This window comes from Antechinus flavipes, chromosome 2 (assembly GCF_016432865.1).
Source record: "Antechinus flavipes isolate AdamAnt ecotype Samford, QLD, Australia chromosome 2, AdamAnt_v2, whole genome shotgun sequence".
Classification (NCBI taxonomy): Eukaryota; Metazoa; Chordata; class Mammalia; order Dasyuromorphia; family Dasyuridae; genus Antechinus; species Antechinus flavipes.
Genome location: NC_067399.1, coordinates 593241146 through 593268320, shown reverse-complemented (window position 1 = coordinate 593268320; position 27175 = coordinate 593241146). Strand labels below are relative to the sequence as shown.

Genomic DNA, 27175 nt, shown 5'->3' with positions numbered 1-27175 from the left:
CATGTATCTATACTGAGTAAGTATGGCCAAGCTGGAAATATCATGAGGAAACTGAACCACTCACTGGGTTGAAAGGAAAGGGGAAAGTGAAGAAAAAAAGAGAAAGTTCTGAAAGAAAGGTAGAGAAGTCCCAAAGGCAAATATCATCAACTTACAATTTCACCTTTGTGTGAGTTTCCTCAACTATGAAATTGGAATAATAATAATAATAATAGCACCGTCCTCCCCTTTAGGATTGTTGTGAAGATCAAATGGGAAAATATTTGTAAAGAATTTTGCATAGTTCGTGGTATATATAGGTCCTTAATATTTGATTACTTCCATTAGTCCTCTTATACAAGAAGGGCCCTCAGTTATAAATAACCTCAAGCTGACCTTTAAACTTATTGATTTTTAGCTCCTTTTCAGTACTTGACTCTGCTAAGCCATGTATGGTTGAATGAAGTGTATAAGCAAGGATATAATGCAAGGAGGGTTGATAACATTTCTCTCTAAAAGGGGAGGTTTTTGTTTGACATATAATAGGTTTACAAATTTTGACTTTTCTTAGTACATAAAGGTTGAGATTTCTGCAAAATCCACTGCTCATCTCAACCTTGTTCACAACTCCTACACAGTTTTCCAAGAGCTAGACTTTGGACTGGTGATATCCACAGAAAGTAATTTAAAAGTTGGGGGAATTTTGCAAAAGATTTGTCTCCAGTTTTTCAGTCCCTTTCCTTCATTAGCTGGAGAGAAAGGCAACAGAAATCTATACAAGACTCCCTTTTGCTCTCATCTTTTATTGCAATGCTTCTTTACTTTAAAAAGTTTTTACTTCTTCAATTTCTCCAAGGTTTTAAGGACTATCACAGATAAGTAACTCTTTCCTCTAGGTTTCATAACTACAAAATCTGTCTTCCCTTCACTCTCCCCCATTTAATTAGTTGTGCCATCCTCTCAATTCAATCCTCTTGAGCTACATGGTTTGGAAAAAAGAGATTTAAGGGTGTAAACATTAACATCTGTTTTATTCCCTAAGTTTGGATGTTGTAGCTTCCAATCTTGTATTCTTTCATCCCTCTTGTGACTTCAACTGTTTTTTAGAGAACTCAGCTGTGTCAAAAGATATCAGCTTTGGAGTTCATGATCCATGTGGCTCTGATTAGTTTTTTGAAATCCAGTGCCTGAAAATACTGTTGTGCTTATTGAGTATGGCCCTTTGGCTTTTAGCACACTCACCAGGATCTAGACACTTTACTTTTGTCATCCCTCTTTTTTTCTACATCACTCCAAAGAAAGCCCAGTACAAGGTGCTACCTAATATTCAATCCACCCCCTGTGAGTTTTACAAACTCAGCTCACAAAATAGCAGCTAGTATCTATATACCATATGATGATTTACAGTGTTTTACATACATTGTCTTGTTTGAGTCTCAAAATTTGATTCTCAGAATAATCCTGGAAAATAAGTGTCATTTTTGTTGTTTAGTCATTTTAGTCATGTCTGATTCTTTGTGTCTCCATTTGGGATTATTTTGGTCAAGATACTGGAGTTGTTTGCCATTTCCTTCTCTAGCTCATTTTACAGATGAGAAAACTTGAGGCAAACAAGGTTAAATGACTTGAACAAGGTACCCCACCTAATAAATGCCAGAGACTGAATTCAAAATCAGGTTTTCCTGACTCTAGGCTTGGTGGACTAGCCACTGTGTCACCTAGCTGCCCATCGGTGCTACTCCCATCCCCATTTTACAGATGAGGAAACTGAGACAAGCTAAGTGATTTGCGCACTGAAGCTGGTAGATAGATGGTGGACATATCACTAAATGATGATTCCAGCTTCACTCCCTGACTTACCCTGTCACTTTAGTTACTACACAGCTTAACTGATAACTTATCTGTCCCTTCCTCAATTTCTTCAATGTTTTGCTTTCTACTAGTTAATTTAATAACTCCATTCATATGAAATGGGAATTAGAGTCCCTAAAGGATAGAATTAGAATCAGTATATGGGAGTTACAGGGAGTCAAATTTATGCTTTTTTTGGGGGGGAGGAGGAGGGTTAGGACTTTTTATAATTAAATCAACTCCAAAATAGGATAAACTATTTATCTAGATGAGATCTCAATCATCAGAATATGGAGTGGGATCACTGAATCAGAGTGGAATGAATAATTTGTAATTTAATTCCTTTTTGCTTTGCAGAATGGTTGAGCCACTTCAAACTCTACCAGCACCAAATTAGTATGTTTCTCATATGACAACCCTGCCAACATTGAATTTTTCTATTCTTTTACCTTCTTTACCAGTTTGATGGACATACAATGTTACTTTAGAGTTATTTTAATTTGCATTCTCAGATTATTAGTGACTTTGGTTATTTCATATTTGATTATATCCTTATAGAGACAATATTGTCATTCAAAAGGAATGACCCTAATGATTGTTTGCTATAGTCTCTTTTTGAAACAGTAGTACCTTGGCAAGGCTCTCAGGCATTACACTTCAGTCATTATTCTTAACCTTTTAATGAGTGGGGTTCATGGACCTTTACAGACAGGAGCTTTTTCCTTCACCTTTTGAATCTGGAGGTGCTGGGAATTTAGTAGACTTCTTTTTAAATTAATCTTCATCAAACATATGAAAGGTTCTCTATATCCAACTTGCAGGGATATGGGGAAGAATCCAAAGGACAGGAAACTTTTAGGTTGGATATAAGAAGCAATTTGTTGCAATAGAGGTCAAAGCCATTATCACAGAACTTCATATGAAAAGATAATTTTCCCTTTTCTTGGCTGTCTTGTGTGGGATACTGCCTGGGAGCTGGACTAAATAACTTGTCCCTGCCCCACTGTTGGTTCTTTGGTATTGTCATTCTTTTGGGCAGAAAAGAAATGCATGGAAATGTTTCTTATGGCACATGATATCTCCTTACCTGGTCCTTTTGTTCACCACATTTCTTAATGTGATTCTCAAATTCTTAAGTCTGAATGCTTAGTTAACAAGAACCAGACAACCTATCCATCATGTTACTGAAGTCATGGTGGCCTCTTTCAGTATTTCTGAAGTTGGAAATGTGAACTCTAATGACCCCAGCATCCTCTTGTACTAAGACTGAAGTTGTTTGTACCAGCTGTGTAATTTGCCCTGTAAAGAGCAACAGGCTAGACCTTTGCACCTCCCACAAGAATAGTGGGCCTCAGCTGACTATGAATGAAGCTACTCTTCCTAGGGATTCCATTTGAAAGAATTTTCTAATGCTGTTGTGGGCAAACAAAGCCCCTTCCAGGACCCAAACAAAGAATTTGTCTGGATTAGGCTGGAGCGATGCTTGATCCTGGGGAGGTATGTCTCTTTTTAGTCCCTTCTCTTTTAGTGCCCGTCTGCTTTAAGTTCCAAGCATCCAAAGATCGTGGATAGGTTAATTTGGAGACATCGTAATACAGTGAAAAGGGGTCTAAATGCAGTTGGACTCCATGAACTTGAGGGCAAGTCCCAGCTCTGTTACTTCTTAGCTGGGTAAAGTGGGACAAGTCATTTAACTTCTCTGGATATCAATTTTCACACTTGTAAATTGAGAGTGATGGATTAAAGGATCCACACATTTATGACTTTTTAGTTCTGAAATTCCCACTTAAACAGGACAGGTTGGGAGTTTTTTAAGGAGTAAGGGAAATACTAGAATCTTATCCCCACAATGTTTTTGCTCCCCATGCCTCTATTCTCCTTTTATGTATTCTGGAAAATTTGCCTTTGAATTATTTTTGTAGTAATGCTGGTGTATCCCACTAAGTCATTCATATGTTCCCCTTCATCATAGGTAGAAATGAGGGGGTCATGGAATACAGTGAAGTTTGCTGGTCCAGAAATCACCGAAGTCTAGACCTACACATAATCATAGGACTACATGTGTCCCCTGTCTTTTAGATACCTAACATTGAACAGAGAAATAAGAAATCATTCATTGAGCATTTGTTTTGTTCCTTATATGAACCACATGTTATGCTAGGTTCTGGGAATATAAATAGAAAAAGGATGGAACAGTCTATTGTAAGGTTCTTGCATTCTATGGGGAAGACAACAAGAGAGAGTGTGTGTGTGTGTGTGTGTGTGTGTGTGTGTGTGTGTACATGTGCAGAATAAATATGAAAAGAATAAATACCAAATATATAAAGGCAAGGTAATTTGGGAGGAGGAATAGAACAGTAGAAGGGAATCAGGAAGAGATTCATATAGAAAATGGTGTTTGAGGTAGATCAAAGGAAGGAGAGAAGGGATTCTATGAGTAGAGTAAATCTGGGTAAATAGGTGCATGTGTGTGTATGTGTGTGTATTTAATGCATCAGGACAAATCTATATATAAACTTATCCTTATTCCAACTCCCACTTGCACTGATGAATCAGGTTTACCCAGAGGAAGACTAACTACATCTTCCCTTCAATATTAGTCATGTTATTATAAAAGAAAAAATCAGAACAAACAGAAAACACAAACCAAAAAAACCGTGAAAATTCTATCCTTCAGTCCACATTCAGTCTCCATAATTCTCTCTCTGGATGTGGATGACAGTCCATTGGAATTGTCCTGGAGCACCACATTGCTGAGAAGAGCTAAGTCTATCATAGTTGATCATCTCATAATCTTGCTGTTACTGGGTTGCAGTGTTTTTGTTCAGCTTACTTTACTCAGCATCAGATCATGTAAGTCCTAGGCTTTTCTGAAATCAGCCTGCTTGTCATTTTTTATAAAACAATAATATTCTATTAGTTATATGCCTTAATTTATTCAGCCATAACTCTTGGAGATATTCTTGAGGAACTCTGTTGTCCTTCCATTCTTTGCCCTCATTCTTGTATGTTCTCCTCAATATCAATAGCCAGTTTTAGTTACTGTGTCTCTTTCATATCAATGATTGATTTAATGATTAGTGTCATAGGATCATTTACTCAATATCAATTATTTTTAAAAGATATTTACTAAGAAGATTTGGCAAGAATAGAAGTACAAACATACTTTCCTGAACTGAGGGCATACTTTTCCTATCTCACTTCAGTCTCTGGAGAAAATGAGTTCAAATTTAAAATGCTTAAATGCAGCATAGCCAATGTAAGGAGTCAGTTCCTTGCTGAAACAGGACATGTGCCTCAGAGTCAGTTTACTTGTGGGCAGGGTTAAGCAGGTTGGGGTGATTCCTAATCTTTTGAAGCTTTGAAGGTCACGACTGAATCCATTCCTTTCTCCAATATTTCACCTGAAAGCAGGAAAAGAAAAAAAAAAAATACAGAGAGGCAATTAAGGATGCTATGTTATGGTCATAGTCTTGTGTCAGCCTATGTGGTGATAGGCAGCTGGCAATAAGAGGCTACTTCCTCCACTGCTACTGGTTCTTTCCTCACTCACAGACTTAAGGCAGCTCCTTGCCTCCAACACCACTGGGAAAGAGAGAAGTGTTGTTCCATGGGAGTCTTTTTCTGTACATTCTCAGTTATAGATCAGCGGCCAGAGAGGCCGCTTTCTTAACCATGTGAAACGGGGTCAGGAAAGAGTCATAGAATACCTGGGTGTATTCCAAAGTCAGTTTTGAAAATTATATCATATGCTGCACATGATCATAAAACTGGACTCTCATTGGTCAGTCCCTTGTAATATTGAATCATATTATAGGAAGTAATGGAAACTGGTTTTTTAAAGGAATGATTTGTATATAGCTTTGTAAAGTCAAGCATCCTTTGGATTAACCAATATTATTTTGGAATGTATAAGTTGTTTTTTTGCATTTTAGGTCTACTTAAAGTAGAATATCTATTAATGCCATTATTAGACATGAGTTTGAAAGTGATAAGAGCACTGAGGAGAGGATATGGAGTGTCCTGGGGTTTGTCATTCTTCCACAGAAGCTCTCTTAGGGCTATTGATGAGGGCTATTATTTAACTTGGAAAGTATTTCATTCCTTTGGATAAGGAGATGCTTGCCTATACTCTTTGACAGAATATAGAAACTTTCATAAAAACAAACCCTTTCTCAAGCATCCTGAACATAGTACATGGATTCACCAATAAAATATAACTTTGTAGGCAGACAGACCACTGAGTGGAATGCAAGACTATTCTTGTAGAATGTTTTCCTTTTATTCATTCAACAGACAATACAAAATAAAAGTCATTGCCATCATGGTCTAAATTGTTGACATCGTTAAGTCAAAGGATTTAGAGTGAGAAAAGTTCCATAGAAATCATTTGATCCAAGGTCCTCATTTTATAGATGAGAAGACTGAAGCTCAGGAAGATGACTGGACAATCCAAATCATACTGGTGATAAGTAGTATAGCCAGCATTCAAATCAAAATCTTCTGGCTCCAAACAGCTGGCTCTGTCTTGAAGAGTGAGAGAAGACAAGGGGCTAATAACCACTATAGAAGGCAGAATGTGATGCATCTTAAGTCCTATAAGAGAGCACCTAGCAAAAGTGTTGTACAATACTAGTGATCTTGATCAAAGTTCTTAATGCCTCTGAGCCTCATCTATATTGTGATGCTTATCTAGAATCCCAGGCTAAATTTGTCAGATCCCTTGAGCTCAAGAGTTCAGAACTCTGGTGAGTTTTGCCAGTTAAAAAGCTGCTTTTTTTTTTTTTTTTTTTTTTTTGCATTAATACGACAAGGTTTGGGAGTGGAGTGCTACCAGGTTGCCTAAGGAAGAGTGAAACTATCCAGGCCAGGGGTGTGTGTGTGTGTGTGTGTGTTTTGGAAAGAAAGGGACAAAGAGGGGAAAGATAAGAAAGGGAAAGAGAGAGGAAAAGAATGGAGAGGAAGGGAGAAAAAAAGAGTGGGAAAGAGAAAAAGAGGTAGAGGGAGAAAGGGAAGCAAAGTGTGAGTATAATAAATGAACACATCTGATTTTTAATATTGAAGGGGAGGGAAATCATGAGGTATTGTGGGCCGCTAGCAAATGCAGCTGAATAAATACAAATATGTGTGTAAAACAGCAGGGAAACAGTTGAAGAATAACTTTTTTGGTGTGATGAGAAGTTTAAGGGTGTGAACCCAGTGGCCAAAAAGCAAGATTACCTCAAGATGAGAAAACCTGGGGGAGGAGGCCAGCTGAAGAGACAAAGCCTCTTAATGGTCACAGCCAATGAATTGAACAGTTGAACTGAACCAGATTTGCGTGGGCCTTGGAAGTTTTAAACAAGAATCTTATTGACGAGCTGTCAGCCCTAACTAGAGAACTCTGAACTTTAACAGAACAGTGATGGAAAGCACTCACAAGGGCCTTCAGTTTCCAGAATGAACAACATAATTATTACTCCAACTCTTTCACTGGAAGATGAGGAAAAGCAATGAAAAAGAAAAAATGTGGGGGAGAAAGGAAATGTGAAAGTCCTCCCTACAGCCATTCAGTGATACTAGATATGTCCTGCTAAGGAAGGGCCCACCAGCCTGAACTCACTTTGGCCTAGTTGCAGAAAGAAGGACCACAGGGATGTGGGAGACTTCCAACCTTCTCCTTGATGACTATCATTTCTGAGTCTTTATCATTTATTTTTTTGCTAGAGATTGATAAGAACCAGTCAAAAATTTGAATGCTATGTTTAGGCACTGAGTAGATATATACTCTGATATATACACTGAGATCTCTCGCTCTCTCTCTCTCTCTCTCTCTCTCTCTCTCTCTATATATATATATATATATATATATATGTATATTCACAAAACTTCACAAGCACTTTAAGCTTTGCAAAAATACCTCCCCACCATAGTCCAGTACTGTAGGTACTATATAAGTATCCTCTTTACAGAAGAGGAAACTGAATATTAAGGTCATTTGTTAGTCCCCATGATGGCTAGGATTTAGTTAGATGAAAAAAGAAGAGAAAACTTTTCTAGTTTTGATATTCTACAAGAATAGTCCCTTATAAATGAGTGAATCTTAACACTTTCTCAGGGAATAGTCTGTTGACTTCCTATTCTAATGCTTAACCATGTCATGGAGTTGACATTGATTTCTCAAAGGCTACTCCAGTTCAGATCAGTACCAATAATGAATCTCCATTAAGTACTCATTTTCTTTGAATTTGCACTGCATATCTCTACTAGGCTAGAACCAATTGCCATTACTTATATAATTAAAATTTTGAATACTGCAAATTAAGATTCATGTGGCCCCTTCCTGGAATTGTGTTTATACTAAATGATACATGGCAGTATAAACTCTGATAGATCCCATCAATTTGGAAGTTTTTGAGTGTGGTTTTGCTATTCAGTTGTATCTCACAGTCTGACCAGATTAAATCTAGAATTCCAGATTATCCAAAGGGTGTAGAATTTTTGTGTCCATAGCGTAGCATTCTGGAGAAGTTACCATCTGTGTGGAGGAATCAATGGGCTCATAGAGAAGACACTGGAAAATGTGATGTTCTCCTTATTTCCTCATTTTATAGATCAGCAAACTGAATCCCAGACAGTTGAAGTGATTTTTCCAGGGCCATGTGGGTGATATATAGGAAAGCTGGGATTTGAATTGAGGCTCTCTGACTACAAGTCTAGTGCTGTAGCTATTGCACCCAGTTTCATACCATAAAATCTGAGGGATTTTTTTAAAAAACGGTATTTACATATGGGGCAGTTATTTGAAAGAAAAATTAATAACAGCAACTAATAAGTGGCATGTAGATAACTCTTTACATTTTGCAAAGTACTTTACAAATATTAGTCATTTTAGCTTCATAACAAACCTGAAAGGTAAGTGCTATTACTATCTCCATTTTACAGGTGAAAAAACTGAGGTAGAGAGTGGTTAAATGACTTGCCCAGAGATACATAGCTATGGAGTATATCTGCAGTAGGTATAAGCTTCTTGACTCTATGCCTGTTCCTTTACTGCACTTAGCTAACTGCCCCTAGTTAAGAAATTTCAGAGTTGAAAGAGATCTCAAAGGTCCTTTATTGCATAGAACTCCTCCTTTTATGGGTGAGGCTCTAAGAGGTTAAGTAACTTGTCCAAGCTTACAAAGTAAATAGCAGTCAGAATTTGAATTCAGAGTCTGTAACTCCAGATCTCTAACTTTTTCTTTTCTTTTTTCCAATAGTATTTTTATTTTTCTGTAACTTTTTCTGCTATTCCAAGTGACTCTGTAAATCAAGGTGATCCACAGAAGTTACTATGCTTCTAAAAAATATAACTCATATCTTCAGACCAGTCTTGCTTTACTAATAGGGTTTGAACTAACTAGGGCTCTGTCAAATTCAGACCTGAGTATAGGATTCAAGCCTTTATTTGCTAAAACAGAAGTTGTTCTTGAAAGCTGGTTGAGACCTAAGTAGTGTTTGTAATAGGTCTCATGTGGCCCAGAAATTATAGAGTTAATCTCTATGGACTTATAAATCAAGATTCAAATGAAAACTGGAGGGAAGGAGGTAATGGGAGGAAAAGGTAGTTTGTGCCTGTACCAAACGAGCCTTTTCTCTGTTTCATATGAAAAAACAAGCATTTCAAAGCAGGGAAGCACGAACAAAGTATAATTTGGAGTTGCCTGCTGTCAGAAAAGCATTAATTTTTTGACCTTCACTCAAGGGCAAAGCTGAAAGGAAAGAAGAATAGAAGAGACCTTTTTAATTACTAGCAGGTGCCATTATTTGGTAACTTTATGAACAGAGTTCTGAGGCCGATCTCTGCTATTCCTTTGCTTGGTAAATCGGAAGTTCTGAAAGTTTAGTGAGGAAGAGTTACTTTCTGTAGGTTCAGTGTTGTCCTAGTTTCCTCCTGTTCCCTTCTAAACCATGAGAATCTGCCTAATCAGCCGTTTTGGTCTTATATGCTCATCCTTGCAGTGACCAGACTACAGATGCCTTTGGAAGGTTTCCCTTCTTTGTAGAGACCATCAGTGTCCGTTGCCAAGAGGTCGTGTGTGGAGCCGCTCATGTGTCATCAAGTGTCTGTGTTCCCATCCAAGAGAAGAAAAAGCCTTCCTTGCAACCTCTGAGTTATTGGCTTCTGTGCTTAGCATCACGTGGCCAGCTGGTTGTTTTGCAGGAATTAATTAGGTAGGGTTACTGGAAAAGGCAGCTTTTAGGAAGTTAACAGTCTCAGGAATGTGCTGGCCAATTCAAGGAGAAAAGAAACTGTTTCAGTTTTTGTTTATATAAAAATACAATGTTTTAGAAGAAACATGAAAATCTTAAAAGCTTGAGAGGATTTGGGAGGCTCTGACTCCCTTCCTTGCTATAATGTGGCCTTCAGGAGAGAGAAATGTTCCCATCGGTATATATTTGGTCTAGTTCAATTCCTACCAAGGGGAGATTTTCCAGTTTTTGCTCTATTTATTATTATCTTTTGCCTTGCTTTATTCCATCCACTTTATAACTATGGGACACAGACTCTAATCTAGAAGGGAACTTCATTTTACAAATCTAGAGACCTCAAATGAGTTAACTGAGATTCCAAGAGTGGGGGCTGCCCAAGATCACATAGGAAGAGACGGAAAGAACGCTTGAATCTAAGTCCTTTGTGTCCAGTTGTTCCACAGTATCATGTTGCTCTCTAGCATCTTGAGTGCTTTTGGCCTATAAAATGTTCCCAAGTCTCTGAAAACAACCGTCTTTTCAAATCTTGCCTTTCCTTCAAAACCTCATTTGAGCCCTACCTTCTCCATGAAGACCCTCTCCAACATGCTCCAGCCAGGCACTGACTTTTGAACTGGAGCAGTGGTGTTAAACTCAAATCAAAATGGAAAGGTCCCAATGGGCAGTAGTATATTGACTTAGAAAACTGAAAATTAACATTGTTTATATATATATTTTTAATTTTGTTAAACATTTACCCATCACACTTTAATTTGGTTCAGATCATCATAGGGAGTTTTTTGGCAGGTTACTTGGGACCTTTTAGCAGCAAATTTGGCACTTCTGCTCTATAGTATTCCATGTAGTTTTGATGCTATAAAATGATAGAAGTAGAAAGGTCTTAAAGATCATTCTGTAGTAATGGACGCATACTAAGCTGGAACTCCAAAAAAACCTGGGCTTGGATCCCAGCTTGGAGACATACTAGTTGGATGACTATAAGTCTAATTACCCTCTCTCTATCTTAATTTCCTCAGATATAAAAAGGGAGATCATATGATATTTACACCTGCTTACCCATCCTCCCCACCCATTATGGAGGGGGAAATAACATTTTAGGAAGTGAGTGTTGTACATTGCCTTTGGAAGTAGGACCACAGTTCAAATCCTGCCTCTACCAGGTATAACCTATGCAAAATAAATTGTGGTGAACTGTGGTATAAGACCCAGGTCTCTTGACTCCCAATCCATTGCTTTCTGTACTCTATTATAACCCCTTAGCAGTGATTCATATACTTTATTGTTTTATCCAGTAATTATTCCACATGTATCGATCTATTCAAGATTGTAAACTTCTCAAGAAAATAAACTTCTCATATTTCTTTTTAATTTTTCTCACTGCTAAGCATACAGTGAATACTTGTTTATTCATTTTAGTGCCTAGTATGTATCAGGCATTGTGCTAAACACTTCTTAATAGTTTCACAAAACAAAATCAGATTAATATTAACTAAGATTATGATAGAGGCATCTTTAAAATGTATGCTTATTCTTTGTCTGAACCATGCCATTTACTTTTTGGACTGATGCTGACTTGATGTTCCTAGTAGATTTTAGGCTTGAAAAAATTGAAATAAAAAATAAAAGCTTTGAAATGTTTTTTAATGTGAACTAATGGCAATTCTCCCCTGATACTGAAGAGCTGAGATAAGAGAGCTACTGGTTCTTCATTCCTCTATCTGAGATTACTCACTTGTTTGTTTTTTTTTTTCCTTGCTTTGCATTGGGTACCCTTAACATCTATTCTGCTCTTGAGATAATTAGTCATCCTCAATCCTGATGCTTAACATTTTTCAGTTCTCTTTAGTACTCTTTGAAGGAAATTCTCCTTGTTATGAACTGATAGAAGTAAGTTTTCTGAACTCTTATATTTCAGAGATAGAATTCAATCTTTTGTGTTTTTTTACTTGTATTCGATGAGAGGGAGAGAGAATGAATGAATATGGGAGAGAACAGTTGATGACTGATATGTCTCTGTATTTATATTCATACTGAAGACCAGTTAGGTTCTTCTCATAAATATCCTAAGTCCAAATTTGTTGTTGTTCACATTTTCTCCCTTTGTCATTGTTTTCATATTGAAACATACAAATTCTTCTTCCCTTCTTCTGTTCCCACGTTCCTGTGTTCCCTCCCCCCCAACCTTCCCACCCTACTGGAATGAATGGAGATATTCATTTCAGGGAGAGTTTATTTTTACAGGTATCAAGTTCAGAAGCAAACTATCCCACTAAGATCAAAGAAACATCTGAATAGAAACAGGCTATGAAGGCATTCCTTTTGGGTCAAGAAAGGATGCTGATTTCTTCCTTTCATGAGATGTATGACGAGACAGTCTTAGAAGGAGCCCTTATATTCTGATTTCTATAAATTGTAAAATTGCAAAGCACTGCTGGAGAGTTCAAGCACAGTGCATAGAGAACTAGCCTTGAAGCCAGAGAGACTTTAGTTGAGTTCCCACCCCTGACACATGCTGACTGGGTGAACCTGGGTAGGTCGCTTAATCTCCAACTGCTCCCAAACAACCCTCTAATCCGATGAATTGCGAAATCTTTGTTGTTCTGCAGATATAAGAAGCTTCTTTACCAAGAGTACTTTATTTTCACCTTTTATAGGCTATCAGTTCACCTCCTTTTCTGAGGTGTGGTGGTCAGTGGGCCATTTAAAGGTCTTTTTTCCTTCTTAAGAAAGCTTAGTACCTTTTCAGTCAGTAGTCAATAAATATGAATGAATAAGTTTCACTAGCAGAGGCCAGAAAATATTTATGTATGTCACTAACAGAATTGAGACATAAGCAGATTTAGGAAGAGATCTTTATCTAGAGATATGGATAAAAGGCATAGAAAGGAAAGAGGCATTGAATTGATCTTTACATTATACCCTACACTCTATTCCTTTACCGAAAGAAATCCCCAATTTTGACCAGAAAGCCACTTACTATAACATTTAGACTCTCTTTGATTCTGTGTTCTGGACTTCTGAATTTGCTAATGTCAGAAGAACTGTTTCCTTATAGATTGGAGAGACAGTTGTATTAATTACATAAAGTGTTCCTGACTTGGACCATGGTTAGGAACCCAGGAGGTGTGAGAAGCTCATCAAGAGGAAATGGAAACTATTTGCTAATAAAGACGTTATCTTAGTGAAATAGCTTAATCTATTTTTCACCTGCATATGCTTTGTGCACCTTAAACTTTAATTTCCTTTCTTATTGAATAAGGGGTATAGAAATGTTTCCTGAAAGCCAGTGAGTATAGGGACTGAAAAATGTAGACAACTATTGGATTAGATGAACTTTAAGGTCTTATCCAACTGTAACATTTGTTAGGAGAGAATGAAATGCCTTATCTTGGAGCAAGGAGTTGCAGGAAGAGAGAAGCGTAATTAGAGATTAAAACCATTCTTCACAAATTAAATCTAGAAGAAAGTTTTCACTGATAATAACCTTGTCAATAGAAGATTCAAATTTGAATCTTAAGTGTTCCTTTCCAAATTCCTGGGAAGTGTTTGCCTTTGATGCTAATTGGGTCAAGTTTGGCATTTTTACTTCCCTGTATTGCTCAGGCAGAACCATATTTAAAAGTCTTAATGATTTTAATATGGCTCTAAAGAAGAGTCTGCTTTCCATATCCTGCCAAATGAATCATACTTTTATACCTTACTTTTCCTTGGGATGCTTGGACTGGTTAATTTCTCTCTCATTTTCTCCATACTTGTGAAAGGTACATGGGAAGCAGCCATTTAAATGACATAATATATTCCTTCTTGTAATAGGCTATGATTTGCAGCTCAATTAAATTCAACAAATTGTTATTAAGAATTCACTTTGTTAAAGACCTTATGCTGGATTACCAAAATGAAAACTAACATGACTTCAATCCTCACTGAGTTTACAAACAAACAAGTAGGGAGGTGGGCTATGTTCACAGATAGGTATGAACAGGATAGAATGTGATAAGGGAAAGAAAGGTGCTCTAAAGAAATAGGAAGGAGGAGAGGACACTTTCATCTAAGGAAAAAAAAGAAGCAATGAGGGAAGGCTGTACGGCAGTTGTAGCATCTGAGCTGGATCTTACGGTATGTCATTGCCTCTGACCTGACAAGCAAAATTTATACTCCTCTGTTCAGTATTGAAGGCCTTTGCAATCTGATATCATTCTTCTTTCTTTCTCTTAATCTTTTTTGTGTGTTCTATGTTCCCCCAAAATAGATGATGCCCCATCCCCTTTTTTCAAGCTTCAAAAAAGATTCCCTTGGTTTCATATCTTAATTTTTTCCCTTGAGGCAGTTGGGGTTAAGTGACTTGCCTAAGGCACACAGCTAGGAAATGTTTAGTTTCTGAGATCAGATTTGAATTCAGGTCCTCCTGACTTTAGGGCTGGTGTTCTATCCACTGCACCACCTAGCTGCCTCTTTTATATCTTAATATTGAAAAATCCCCATGCACCCATAATTCATGATTTTCTAAATGAATTTATACCACTTTTATTATAATTTAGACCAAATTTTTGTTAATTTATTTATCCTTTTACCTCTTACTGAAAAATGGTAATTTTTAAAAAATCTTTTCACTGCCTCAATCATTTGTTTTAGTTGCCTTTTTCTGGAGCCTCTCCAGTTTCCAATATATCTTTCTTGAAGTGGAATGACATTCAATGGATGGGATGGTATAGCTTTGGGTTTTATTTTTGTTTTGAACTAATGATTTCATGAGGGGATGTAACTTTTTATGTGGAAACTTGATCTGCCAATTGTAGACTGGCAACTCTTCCATCAAATGTAGTTTTAGATAGTTTTCTAGGATAAAATAACTGATCCAAAGTCATATAGCCTGTATGTGTCAGAAGTAGAGCTCAAATCCAGATCTTCATAATTCCACAGTTGGCTATCTATCCACTATTGCCGTTCAGCCTATGTGTATACCCTTCCTAGTGATGAACTATTGTGCGTAACTTGTTAGTTGGAGTAGTGCAAGAGATAACCTATAATAATTTCATGATCTTTTTTCTTTGGTATTAACTAACATCATGAGATTGTAGCTTTAGAGTTCTCATTTTCCATAGGAAAAAACTGAAGCCCAAAGAGATTAAATAAATTGCCCAGTGTCATACAGGTAGTTAGTTATGGAGGTGGAATTTTGAACCTGGATTCTCTGATTGCAAATCCAGTGTTCTTTCCGCTGCACCACACTGTCTTACAACTAATAATTGTTTTCATGAAGACATTACATTGAATTTACTTATCATTGCCCATACATCTGTGTATTTATGTAGTCTCTTACCCTAGGCTATGCTCTATAAAGTGGCCTAGTAGAAAAAGAGCATTGACTGGCCTTGTAACCAGAAAAACTTGCTTTGAGTCATTGCTCTTAGGCTTATTAGCCTATAGGACTTTTTGGCCAAGGCATCTCCAGCTCAGTGTCCATAGTCATCACTCTGGGGGGCAGTGCTTCAGGATATGCAGCCAGACTACTGTTCCTACTACAGTCACACTTATTAAAAAGCCAGAAAAGAAAGTTCTTGTCCCCAAAGTCCTTGGTACTGTCAGGCAGTTCTTTATCAGAAAGTAGTATTGTTTTGTCAGTAAAAATTACATTAAAGAAGAATTAATATGTGCTTTGCTACTGCAACCTGTGGGACTTTTCCATCTAACTTGTAGCAAAAACCTTATGTATGTGTAAACTTGCCTATTAGAATGTGGGGACAGGGACAGTCCTGCTTTTCTATTTGTATCCTCAGTATTTAGCATAATGCTTTCCCTATAAGAAGTACTTATTAAATGTTTCATTAATTTCACTTTTCTAATACCTGGTTTGTTTTTCACCCAAGGCTATGAGCATCAAATTGTTTAGTGTAGAACCTGACAGAACTGCATGATAAACATTTGTGAACAAATAATATGCAAGGTGTGCCAGAAGTCTTATTGCAGTTTTACATTTTAATAGCTATTAAACCTTAATGATAACTAAAATGATCGATGTCAAGGAGACATTAAAAAATTAGCATTTTTTGGTCCCAAACAGTGAAGTTCTAAGCTACTGCATTAAGATTTTGGGGAGACATCATGTGTAATATTTTGTCAGTCATTGATAAAGTATATCTTCCTGAATAAAGGACAAATAACAATAACAACAACAGCAGTGAAATACATAGTGATGTGTTCATGCCTGGTATACTCATAGTTTATCTCCAGTAATTCAGTGTATGATGTTCTAGTATAATTTAGTGCAATCTCTACACTAGAACCCTTCTGCTTCTTCTTCTTGTAAAACTGCCCAAAAAGGATGTTCATAGAATCTTTTTTTTTTTAATTTTTTATTTAATAATTACATTATATTGACACTCATTTCTGTTCCGATTTTTTTTTCCCCTCCCTCCCTCCACCCCCTCCCCTAGATGGCAAGCAGTCCTTTATATGTTGGATATGTTGCAGTATATCCTAGATACAATATATGTTTGCAGAACCGAAGGATGTTCATAGAATCTATCAATTACTGTGAGACTTCATTGTCTATCTTTTCCCCTGCACAGAAATGCCAGTTTCACCCTGTCTAGTCTGAGCTCTGGCAACAATTAATTCTTGTCTGTCAAATTAAAAAAAGTCTGGTATGGTCTATTTCTGATATAATGAATACAGTAATGGACAAACGAAACTTCCAGGTGTTGGGAAAGCAATTGTGCTTTACTTTGAGGATGAGAATGATTCACCTATACAAGTTTCAGATTGCATTCATTCAGACTTTGGAGGAAGATTTTGAAATTTCTTGTGTTAGTATTTAGTTAAATTAAGAAAAGAGAAGAAATCATATTAAATATCATGAGTTCTAAGGAGCCCCATTTCTTTACTTGTAAAATGTGTGTATCTGGGAGCAGGAGGTTGCTTTAGGCAATCTCTGAGGGTGCTTTCAAATCCTTATCATTCCAAGATTTCTGAGTTTTAATGCCACAGTTTCATAGAACCTTTTAGGTGTTTAATTTCATTGATTTTCCTGCAATTATATGCCACCTAGTGGTCAGGACTAGACTAGCAATTCTTTTTTTTTTTTTTTTCCTTTCCATAGGGTCCCTCAGGTAATTTGTAATCCGCAGGTGAATAGATTGAAGAATTCTCCTGCCATCTCCTTCATATTATCAAGCCAGGCCGAAACTCAGAATTGGAGAATATTAAGAGCTAGAATGGATCATATAATTGGACCTCTTACTTTACATCTAGATGATGTGGCTAGAAAAGAAAGTCAAATCCTGTCTCTAGACAAATTATTATCATTAGGAAACCGAGACACAGAGAGACATGAAATTCTGACTAAAAAAATCACAAATTGACCATGTCAGGACTAGAACCTGGTCTCCTGGCTTAGGCTACTCCTTTCAGTATCTCAAGCTAACTTTGATCATCCCACACTGTCTTTTTTTTTTTAAACTGTTATTATAATTGTTTCTTGCCCATTTTTTTCTTCTTTTAGCCCTAGAACAGCTGCTTACAGAATTGGATGCCTTTTTGAAGATACTAGACAAGGAGAACCTGAGTAGTGCTGCTGTGGTGAAGAAGAGTTTCCTTACTGACCTCCTTCGGCTCTACACAAAAACCAGCAGTGAGTCTTGAGTCATCCTTTCCTGAGGGTGCTCCTCCCAAGCCATCTTGATACTCTTCCTTTTTTGAAGTCTTGTGGGAAGGAAAAGATTATTTGTGGAATAATCTTTCCATTCCTAGATAATCTTTGCTTTGGATAGCAAAAAAAAAAAAAAAAAAATGCTGGTTTGTGGTGATATAGGTTTGGGTGAGGGGAGGCAATCCGGAATATCAAAAAGTATATAATGTGGTATAGTAACAGGTATGCTCCTTGAGGGCAGGAGTTATCTCACTTTTGTGCCAGTACCCATAGTGCCCAGCACATAGTAGGAAAATTTTTAATGCTTGCTTGCTTGGCCAAAAAGAACAAAGTAGTAATTGACTTACACTTTAGCTTGAGAGATTTTGTTTGGATATAAAGAATTCTTGTCTGCATATTAGGAAGGGATCATGGATTGAGGCATTTCTTCAGTTCAACCAGTAAAAGTACCAGTGCCTTAGAGCAGCTGGCAGTTTTCAAATAAGCTATTCTTTGCAGTGACTGGGTTTTGTGGTTTGGTGTGTTTACTCTGGAAAAGTTACTGGTGTAACCATGACCTGAAGCAAAAAAGGAAGTTCAGGGAAACATGTTTGGAGGCATAGAAAAACCACAAAATCCTGAACTCTAGGTATTTTTCAAGAGGGAAGAAGATGGTAATTTTCAAGGGTTTTTGTTTTGTTTTGCTTTGCTTTCTTTGGGTTAGTAGAAGGGGATTTTTTTCTATCTCACTGTCTTCTTGGCAGAACCTGACCAAAACCATCCTAGGAGGTTAAAAATCTTTAAGAGAAGGAAATGCCTCAATCCATAACCACTCTTACTCTCCTTTCAGGGAGTTCTTCCTTATGTTTAGTCTAAATCCCATAGGCTAGAGTTTAATGAAGGCCATTTTCCCATCTCTTACTCTGTTCTTGGTAGAGGGAAGGGGAAGGTAGTTTTCTAGAATAAACATCATCAGTTTATTTAGCTGATCTTTACATGGCATGGAGTCAAAGATCTTCACCTGACTTTTGCTGAACATTCTCCATCTTATCAATATCTTTCATAAAGTGTGGTACCAACACCAGTCCAGAAGTTGTCTGACTAGAGCCAGGACTATACAACTCTTACTTCTTTATTCCTGGAAGCCGTGCCTTTTCTAATAGAGCCCAAGGACACATTCCCCACTTTTTAGGAGATGAGGCTGCCATATCACACTTTTGTCTCATATTGAGCTTCCATGAAAACTCCCATACCTTTTTTGAAGTAAAAAAATATATATATGTATTTTTTTAATATACCCACACATATATCCATACCTCCCCTTATCTTGTATTTGGGAAGTCAATTTTTTGAACCCATGTATAAGACTATATATGTCTCTATAAAATTTCATCTTATTAGATTCAACCTAATGTTCCAATCTGCCAAGATTTGTTTTAAATCTTGAATGTGTCATCCATTAATTTTTTTTATCATCTTCAAATTTGTTCAGAGTAGCATCTGTGCCTTTAAAATTATTTATGTTTTTTTCATTGTATTCTTGGTATTTAGCCCAGCACCTGGCACTTAGTGGGCAGCTTATGAATAATTGTTGAATGAATGTTGAGGAGTTTAGGACCAAGCGCAGATTCCTGATGGATTCTCCTAGAGATCTCCTTCATGAGGATTATTCACGATGGCTGGATGAAAGGGTCAAGACAGTGTCAAGAAAGGCTTCATTTGAGTGTGTCTTGTGAAAGACTTTGACATCCATAGGATTTAGATCAAGGGGAAATCTCAGAGAAGATCCAATTCCTTCCTTTTACATATGAAGAAACTTGGGCCCAGACAAATAGATGAGGTTTGATTACCAAGATGGGAGGCGAACCGAGTCCTCTATGCACAGATCCAACATTGTCATACTCTGCTGCTACCCTTCTTGGCTTCCTGAGAACTAGTTTTCATTTGTTTTCAACAGGCTAATATGTAATCTAGACATTCAGCACATACATTCTCAGTTTTTTCATCTAGGCTATTGATGAAATGATCAAATCTAAATTGAATCCCTTTTTGTGCTGACAGCCATCAATAATCATATTCTAACAAAAGTGCTCTGGCCATTAAAAAAAAAATCTAATAGTTGTGTGGGTTGGTCCCTAGACCATCTTTTCCCAGTTAATTTTTTATTATTGGCTGTATTGTTCAAGGTAGTCATTCATTTGCTTTTCAGTCTATCAAATGTGTCACTCTGTCCTACTAGGAAATTAGATTGGTTTGAGAAGATTTTATTCTGGAGAAAAGAAGCTATTTTCCACTACAAATTCTATCAAAATTTAAATTTTAATTGGGAGAAAGGGGAAAGGTGGAAAAATAATTCCCCTTACCCTATCATCTTCAAATATTTAACATTGTGTGTATTTTCAAATGTCTTGGGGAGTCTAAAAATTAATGTTTAAATGCAAATATTACATTCATGTCATGTGACCTTTAATTTTATTACTTTAAAAATAACTTCTTTTCTGTCTTCTGAATATTTTGGTTTTTTTCAATCACATGTAAAAAATAATTTTAAACATTTTTTTTGAAATTTTGAATTTCAAATTATCTCCCTCCTTTCATTTCCCCTCATTGAGAAAGCAAGGTGTCTAGGGAGTTGAGAAAAAAGAAAGAGAAAAAGCAAAAAGTTCTATCAAAGGACCGCCAAACTAATTTAACCAAATTTTTTGTTTTAAGTAGTTGTTTATCAAGCCCTTGCATGATCAAGTCAAAGGAATTACTTATTGGGCCCATTAAGGTGACGTGGGATAATAATAACACAACCCAAGTCTCTCCCTGGGCTAAAGCCAAACAAAATCCATTAATTTTCTGGACCTTTGGAGTCAGAACCTGGACTGTGTGTAACCTGAGCCCAAGAGGACTTACTAGGTTCTTGCTCTGTTTGTTGTGATCCTATATTGGTCATGTGTTGTCCATCACATTTATAAGATCACAGACTTACCCACCTTCCATGGTCCCAGAGAACCTTTGGGTATAAGTTGTGGTAAGCACTAGAGAATCCCACTTCTGATACTATATTGTTGTTTGTGAAAAACAAACTCCAAAATCTGAAAAAGTAAAAAAATAACTTATTAGCATCTATGACCAAGTACCTACGAACAGAAGGATCTGATTTATTAAGAATTTGACTTGTTCTTTCAGTCCTTGGAGATTTGGTCAGTCTTTTTTGTCAGGCCAAGTACAATCAGAAACTAGCTTTTGTTCAGTTAAATGATCTCCCAAGTACCGTAGAATCTTAGAATATTAGAGCTGCAGAGGGTTTTGGAGACTATCTTATTTCTGAGATAACAAACACTGACACCAAGGAGAGGTAAGAGTTTGCACAAAATCACACAAGTAGTTAGAGACAAAGTTGAGGTGAAACTTACCTGTCCTGATTCCAGACTGGATGGCCCTCTTTAGACATCCTCTTGTCTTTTCTTATGCCCTGGTAGCTGCCTTGTCAAAATGGAAGGAGATGTAAAGTATTCTTCTGGGCCAAACAAAACTACTTTTTCTTTTTGCAGTTTTTCTGAAAAGCATCCAGTGTTCTCCCTAACAACCACCCAGAACTCAAGAGAAATACCCCCTTCCCCCGCCACAATCTTTATAACAGTGTCAACTTTGAGCCAAATGTTGGCTTTTACAAATATGAGGCTTTCTCACATTGATGTTATCTCATCTTAAAAATTGATTGATTGTATATTTTTCTACTGATGGACAAAATCTTTTAGGCAGGATGTATTCAGAAATTTTACTTGGTTATGGACTATATTAAGTTGTAGTAGAATGTAAAAAAAAAAATGATTTGGCTAGTAATTTAAGCACCCCATGCCTCAGTTGTGTAATTATAAAATTTGGGTTTTAACACTTCTAAGGTCTCTGAGCTTCTCCACCCTCCCATTTCCACTCCCAAATCAACTTCTAAATCTATGACTCTTTCTTTTCACCAATCTAGCCCAGTTGATTTGCTCTCATGATCTTGCCTTATTGGATTTTTATCTCAGTTTATCATGTGGGGATATTTATGATGTCAAGGACCAAGAGCACTTAGGATCCATGTGACAGTGTTTTGGATAAATTTAAGCATACAGGTAGTGCAAGATTGAGTGACTCTTGCCAAATACATAAGTCCCTGATAATAAAATAAATATTGCTGAGTAGACCTTTCTATATGTGGAAGCCTGCCAAACATAAGAGGGCATTATTTGTTAAAGGAACAAAGTTATTGTTTAATAACAAAAGCAACTTATTATTCTAACTAGCATTTGTATAACAGTGCACTAAATGCTACACATACGTGCTCTGGGATATCTGAGGGATAGCTGAGGTATACAAGCTCTATTAGGTACTACCAAGCTGAAAAGGCTTTAAATGCTAGCTATTGGTGCCTCACAAGTCTGCTGTCCAAAGACTAATTTAGCTAACCTTGGAGAAACTCATCATTAGAATGTTAGTTGCCAGATGATGATTTTTTTTTCTCACTATAGCAACTGGTGACAATTTGCTGCTAAGGCAGAAAAGTAGTTGAGGTCTGCATCTGTGGAAGAAATTCCCTTACAGATGAAATCACAGCTTCTTTAAGTGTTAAAATAAATGTTTCTATTTTATAAGTCTAGTTTCACTAATAGTAACTGATCATCAAGAAATCCTCTGAAATCAACCAATATTATTCCTATCCTCTGAAATCAATAATCAGTATTATTACTCTCGTTATCCTTATCATCTCTGTATTGAAGATGAAAAAAATGAAAGAGATACAGTACAGGATTTACCCTGTTTCCTTTGGAGGAGGTAAGAGAACAGATGAGCTTTGATTTCATTGGTTTAAGAACCTCCCAATCAGTGAGTCAGCAGGCATTTATTAAGTGCTTTACAACATGTAAGTCATGCTAAATGCTGGGTATACAAAGAAAAGCAAAAACATTATCCCTGTTCTCTAGGAGCTCACATTCTAATAGGGAGATAGATATATCAACAATTATTTACATACAAGGTATACACAGTATGAATTGGAGGTAATCTCAGAGGGAAGGCTCTGAGGGAAATATTAAGGGAAGAAGGACCAGGAAAGGCTTCTTGCAGAAGATAGGATCCAAGCTGAGTCCTAAAGCCAGTAAAGAGGAAAGAGAAAGAAAAGTCCAAGTATGAAGGACAACTAGTGAAAAGAATAGAGTTATGTGTAAGGAAAAGTAAGGAGGCCAGGCAGAGGAGAAAAAGGTATAGAAAGATTGCAGTGGGGAGGCGAAGGGGAGAGAAGGGGAATAAAGTATAAACTAATACAGAAAGACTGAAAATGCCCTCTACCATGCAGATTGGCATCTGCTCTGCAAGTTGCTTAAAGTTTTGCCTTGGCCCTTGAGAGTTTAAGTGACCGACCCAATATTATATAGCCAATTGATGGGTCAGAAGTGGGACTTGACTTTAGGTTCTTCCCATGCCACTGCTGCAGATTCAAGCAGATGATTTATAGTGGAGCTAGGACTAAAGCCTTAGCTTTAGTCGTCTCATTCACAAATTAATTGAATTGATCAGTTATTGATAGTTAGAAAATCTGAACTACAAGGCTACCTGATAAATCTAAGATGAGGTAATTGTGATGTGTTTTAATGTGTAAAACAATATTCTTAATGCATTTGAAATAGACTAAGCCGTGGTGTACTAACCTTTGAGGTATGGGCAAGACATGAAGCAGGTTTCCTGATCAATATGGACTTTATTTTCTGTAGGAATTGCTTGCTTCCAAGAGAGCTACCATATCAAATTGGAAAGAAAGTAAAAAGAACATTTTCACCTAGTTAAATCATCCTCACCTGTACCCATATAAATACAGTGACACACATTTGGCAGGCAGTCTTGTAATTTTCTTTCTAACTGTTCAGATCTTCCCACCAACTCAATCCAGCATTATTACTCTATGCTTTAAAGTTTTTCCTCTAAACAAAATCCCAATTCCTTAAATCAAAGAAAAGATGCTTGATTAAAGTAGTTCACATTAAAAGGTGTGAAAAGAATACCCTTACTAAGAAATATCTGGATTTTAAAAGAGAGGTTTATTAACACAAAGTAATTTCTAATTGGTTTAGAATAAGGAAAGGAATTTTGAACAAGAGTCTCTCCCAAACTCCTTGCTCATTCTAACAGTTGCCTATAGTGCATGCACATTAGAAAATGGGGCTAGAGGAATGGTCAACAATATGGCACCCCACTTTGGAAGGACTGCTGATTCTTAGAATCAGTTCTTTTTAGATTAACTCAAATTCATGATTCCTTTTGCATCTATATTTTTTGAAAAGGGAAATAAAAATATATTTACTTAATGTAAACAGCATAACCTGGCAGTATAAACAAGTTCTCCCATCTTTGCTTTTGACAAGAGCCAAAGTGAATCTTGCCATTTGTTCTTTCATAGATTCTGATGAGGAATACATTTACATGAACAAAGTTACAACCCATAAGCAGCCGCCTCTGGAGACAGAAAGCAAAGGAAAAGACAAAGACAAAGGTATGGGATCCGGGCCAAGGCTGCTGATTGGTGGTTTGGGAATGCTATCCTGGAGGGGAGTGGTGACAGGGAGCATCTGCCACATTCTGCCAGGACCCTAAGCATCAAAAGCTTTGGCTGAGACTGAGGAGCTATTCCTAGGAGCTGTATTTTGGAGAATGGTATTTTGGGATGGCAGGATTCTATTCTTCAGCTGGAAGATTGTAGTTTGGAATGACAGTATACTGTATTATTCAGTTGGAGGATGGTATTTTGGGATGGCGGTATTCTGATTTTCAAATGGTTTCATGCCTATTTCTTATAGTGTGCCTGTCTTTTAACCTTTTGTGTTGTAGATTCTTTTGGCAATCTGGTATAGCCTATGGACTCCTCAGAATGTTGTTATTAAATACATTATATAAACATATGGAATTCCCAAGAAAAATAGTGATATAATGCATGATGATCAAAATGTTAAAAAGAAAAAGAAGAATTCTAAGTTAAGAATTCCATCTTTAGGGATTTAGTATCTCTCCCTGGATCCACCTGATCCATTCATATCATTATCAGGATAAGGAAATGATGATTTTAATATTGTAAACTAAACCACTTTAGGTGCTTTACTCCTGGTCTTGTAATATATGTCTTCTGATTTTTAATTTAAATTTAAATTAAAAAAATAAAAAACTTAACAGGGCTTTTCCACAAAACATGATTATTTGGTGCTACTGGTTTTTAGATGTGATTCCCTCGCCCTCTGCCCCTAAATGTCAACTAAGCTATCCTATTTGAGTGGTGGCCAATCTGCCAAAAACAGTTTGCCTGCTGGATAAATTATGGGATGGAAAGAACCATAATCATAGGGTAAACACTGAGTCTCTCTATATAGCAATCGCTCCTACAGGTCTAATGATTACTGAAAACACTGTGGTCTGTACCATATTTGACCCAGGGGAGTTGGAGGGAGGGGGAAAGAGGGAAACATTCCAGAAATCCAAAACAGGTTTCTCCAAAAGAATTTTTCTTATAGTTGCAGTGCCATTACGTTGTATTCTTGGAGAGAAGATAATATAGTCTGCAAAGTAGCTCTGGAGCACATTCCACCAAGTTCCCTTTTCAGATGTAATTCATATATAATATTGTATTCTTCTATAAAATAGACACCTCATACTAACATTTCTTCATTTTTTTCATTGCAGCACCGAATTTTTCAGATCCTTTGACCAATGGGGAGTTGGGACAGCACTTATCCGCCCCACAGAAGAGCCTACCTGATCTCCCACCTCCTAAAATAGTAAGTGTCCAATGCTGGGTCCTGATACCCTAAATTTGGACCTCTTCTAGATTTTGGTAGTTGTTATGTGTCATAGTCAATTGATTAATTACAAAGGTAGTTTTTAAGCACCTACTATGTATTTAGAGTTGTACTAGACAATGTAAGGTACACAAAAATGCAATAAAATCCAAACACTTAGCTCTGGTGGTTTATAACAACTTGGAAGATAAACTTTTTGAATCTGAAATTGTCCTAGACGAGAAGGTGATTCATCATTCTTCTGAAATTGTTCTTTCCATGGACAACTTCCAATCCCTTAATTGTTAAATCCAAAGGTCTTTTCTTATTCTTCCTCCTTCTTGACTTTTATGCAATATTATGCACTCCTTCCTCCTGGATACTCCCTCCTCACTTGGATATGACACTGTTTTCTCTGGTGCTCCTCCACGTCTGTCTGCTTCTTAGTTTCCATTGCTGAGTCATCATCCATGTTCCATTCCATAAAAAGGGTATTCTCCAAGGCTCTGTCCTGAATCCTCTCTTCTGGCTCTGAACCTTCTTGGAGATGCTATTGGCTGCCACAGGTTTGATTATCTCTATGCAGGTGACTCCCAAATATTTCTATCCAGATAATTTCTATCCATGCTTTTGGACTCTTTCAAACTGCATTTCCAGTAGATTCCTCATACTTAATGTACTCAAAATAAGATTCATCATTTTGCATTTAAATTTTCTCTCATTCTGTTAAATATACCACCTTCTTTGGGGCAACTAGATGGAGCAGCAGATAGAACACCAGCCTTGGAGTGAGGAGAACCTGAGTCTTGCCTCAGATACAACACTTTAATAGCTGTGAGACCCTGGGCAAGTCACTTAATCCAATTGCCCCCATATCTCCCCCAAATATAACTTTTCCTTACCTGGGTTTGCAATATCAATTTCCTCTCTGACTCTTATCTCCCCAACCCCTTATACAAAAAAGTTGATAAGTTTTTTCAGTTTAGCAACATCTCTCTGCATCCATCATTGTCTTATCTCTCCTAAGATAACCACCAGGAAAGTTTAGGCCCCTATTGCCTCCTACCCGGATTATTGTAGTGACTTTCTAACTATTCTTTCAGGTACCTGTACTTCTTAATCAAAAAACATTTGTTAAAGGCCTCTTATGTATCCAGCACAGTACTAAGCAATAGGATGGGGGTGAGGAAGAGTCAAAGGATACTCCCTGCCCTTAAGGAGCTTACAATTTAATAAGAAGACTAAAAGAAAGCAAATATGTACAAATAAGCTATTTATAAGCTAAGTAGGAAATAAATAAGAAAGGGAAGACAAGCAGGAAAGGCATCCTGTAGAAAGTGAAATTATAATTGGGACTTGTAGGAAGTTAAGGGAGTCATGAGGGTGGAGATGAAGAGAAATACTTGAGAAACAATGAAAGAAAATGGTCAGACTGAGAGATGTAGTACCTTGTTTGTGGAAAACAAGGAAGCTGATGTCACTGCATCCAGTAGATTCCCAACCCTCATTTTAGGCTTAGTTCATATGCTGTCCCCTATGGGAACCCTTTATCCTTAGGTATTAACACTTTTTCCACTTAAAAATATGGTGCGTATGCTTCTTTGTTTATATGTAGTACTTTCACTCCTCCCAATTAAATGTTAGCTCCTTGAAGTCTCCAGCTGTGCTTTGATATGAGCTTGTTTGTTGT

The 27175-nt window shown here is 37.0% G+C and overlaps 1 protein-coding gene across 2 annotated transcripts in view; it reads left to right on the top strand.

Moving 5' to 3' along the window:
* AFAP1L2 (actin filament associated protein 1 like 2) overlaps positions 1 to 27175 on the top strand; it is a 130288-nt gene that overhangs the window by 54915 nt on the left and 48198 nt on the right. For both annotated transcript variants that reach the window (XM_051981477.1, XM_051981476.1), the window contains exons 2-4: positions 17567 to 17695; positions 24120 to 24212; positions 25391 to 25485. In XM_051981477.1, the coding sequence (XP_051837437.1) occupies positions 17567 to 17695; positions 24120 to 24212; positions 25391 to 25485 (317 nt within the window). The remainder of the gene's footprint in view (positions 1 to 17566; positions 17696 to 24119; positions 24213 to 25390; positions 25486 to 27175) is intronic.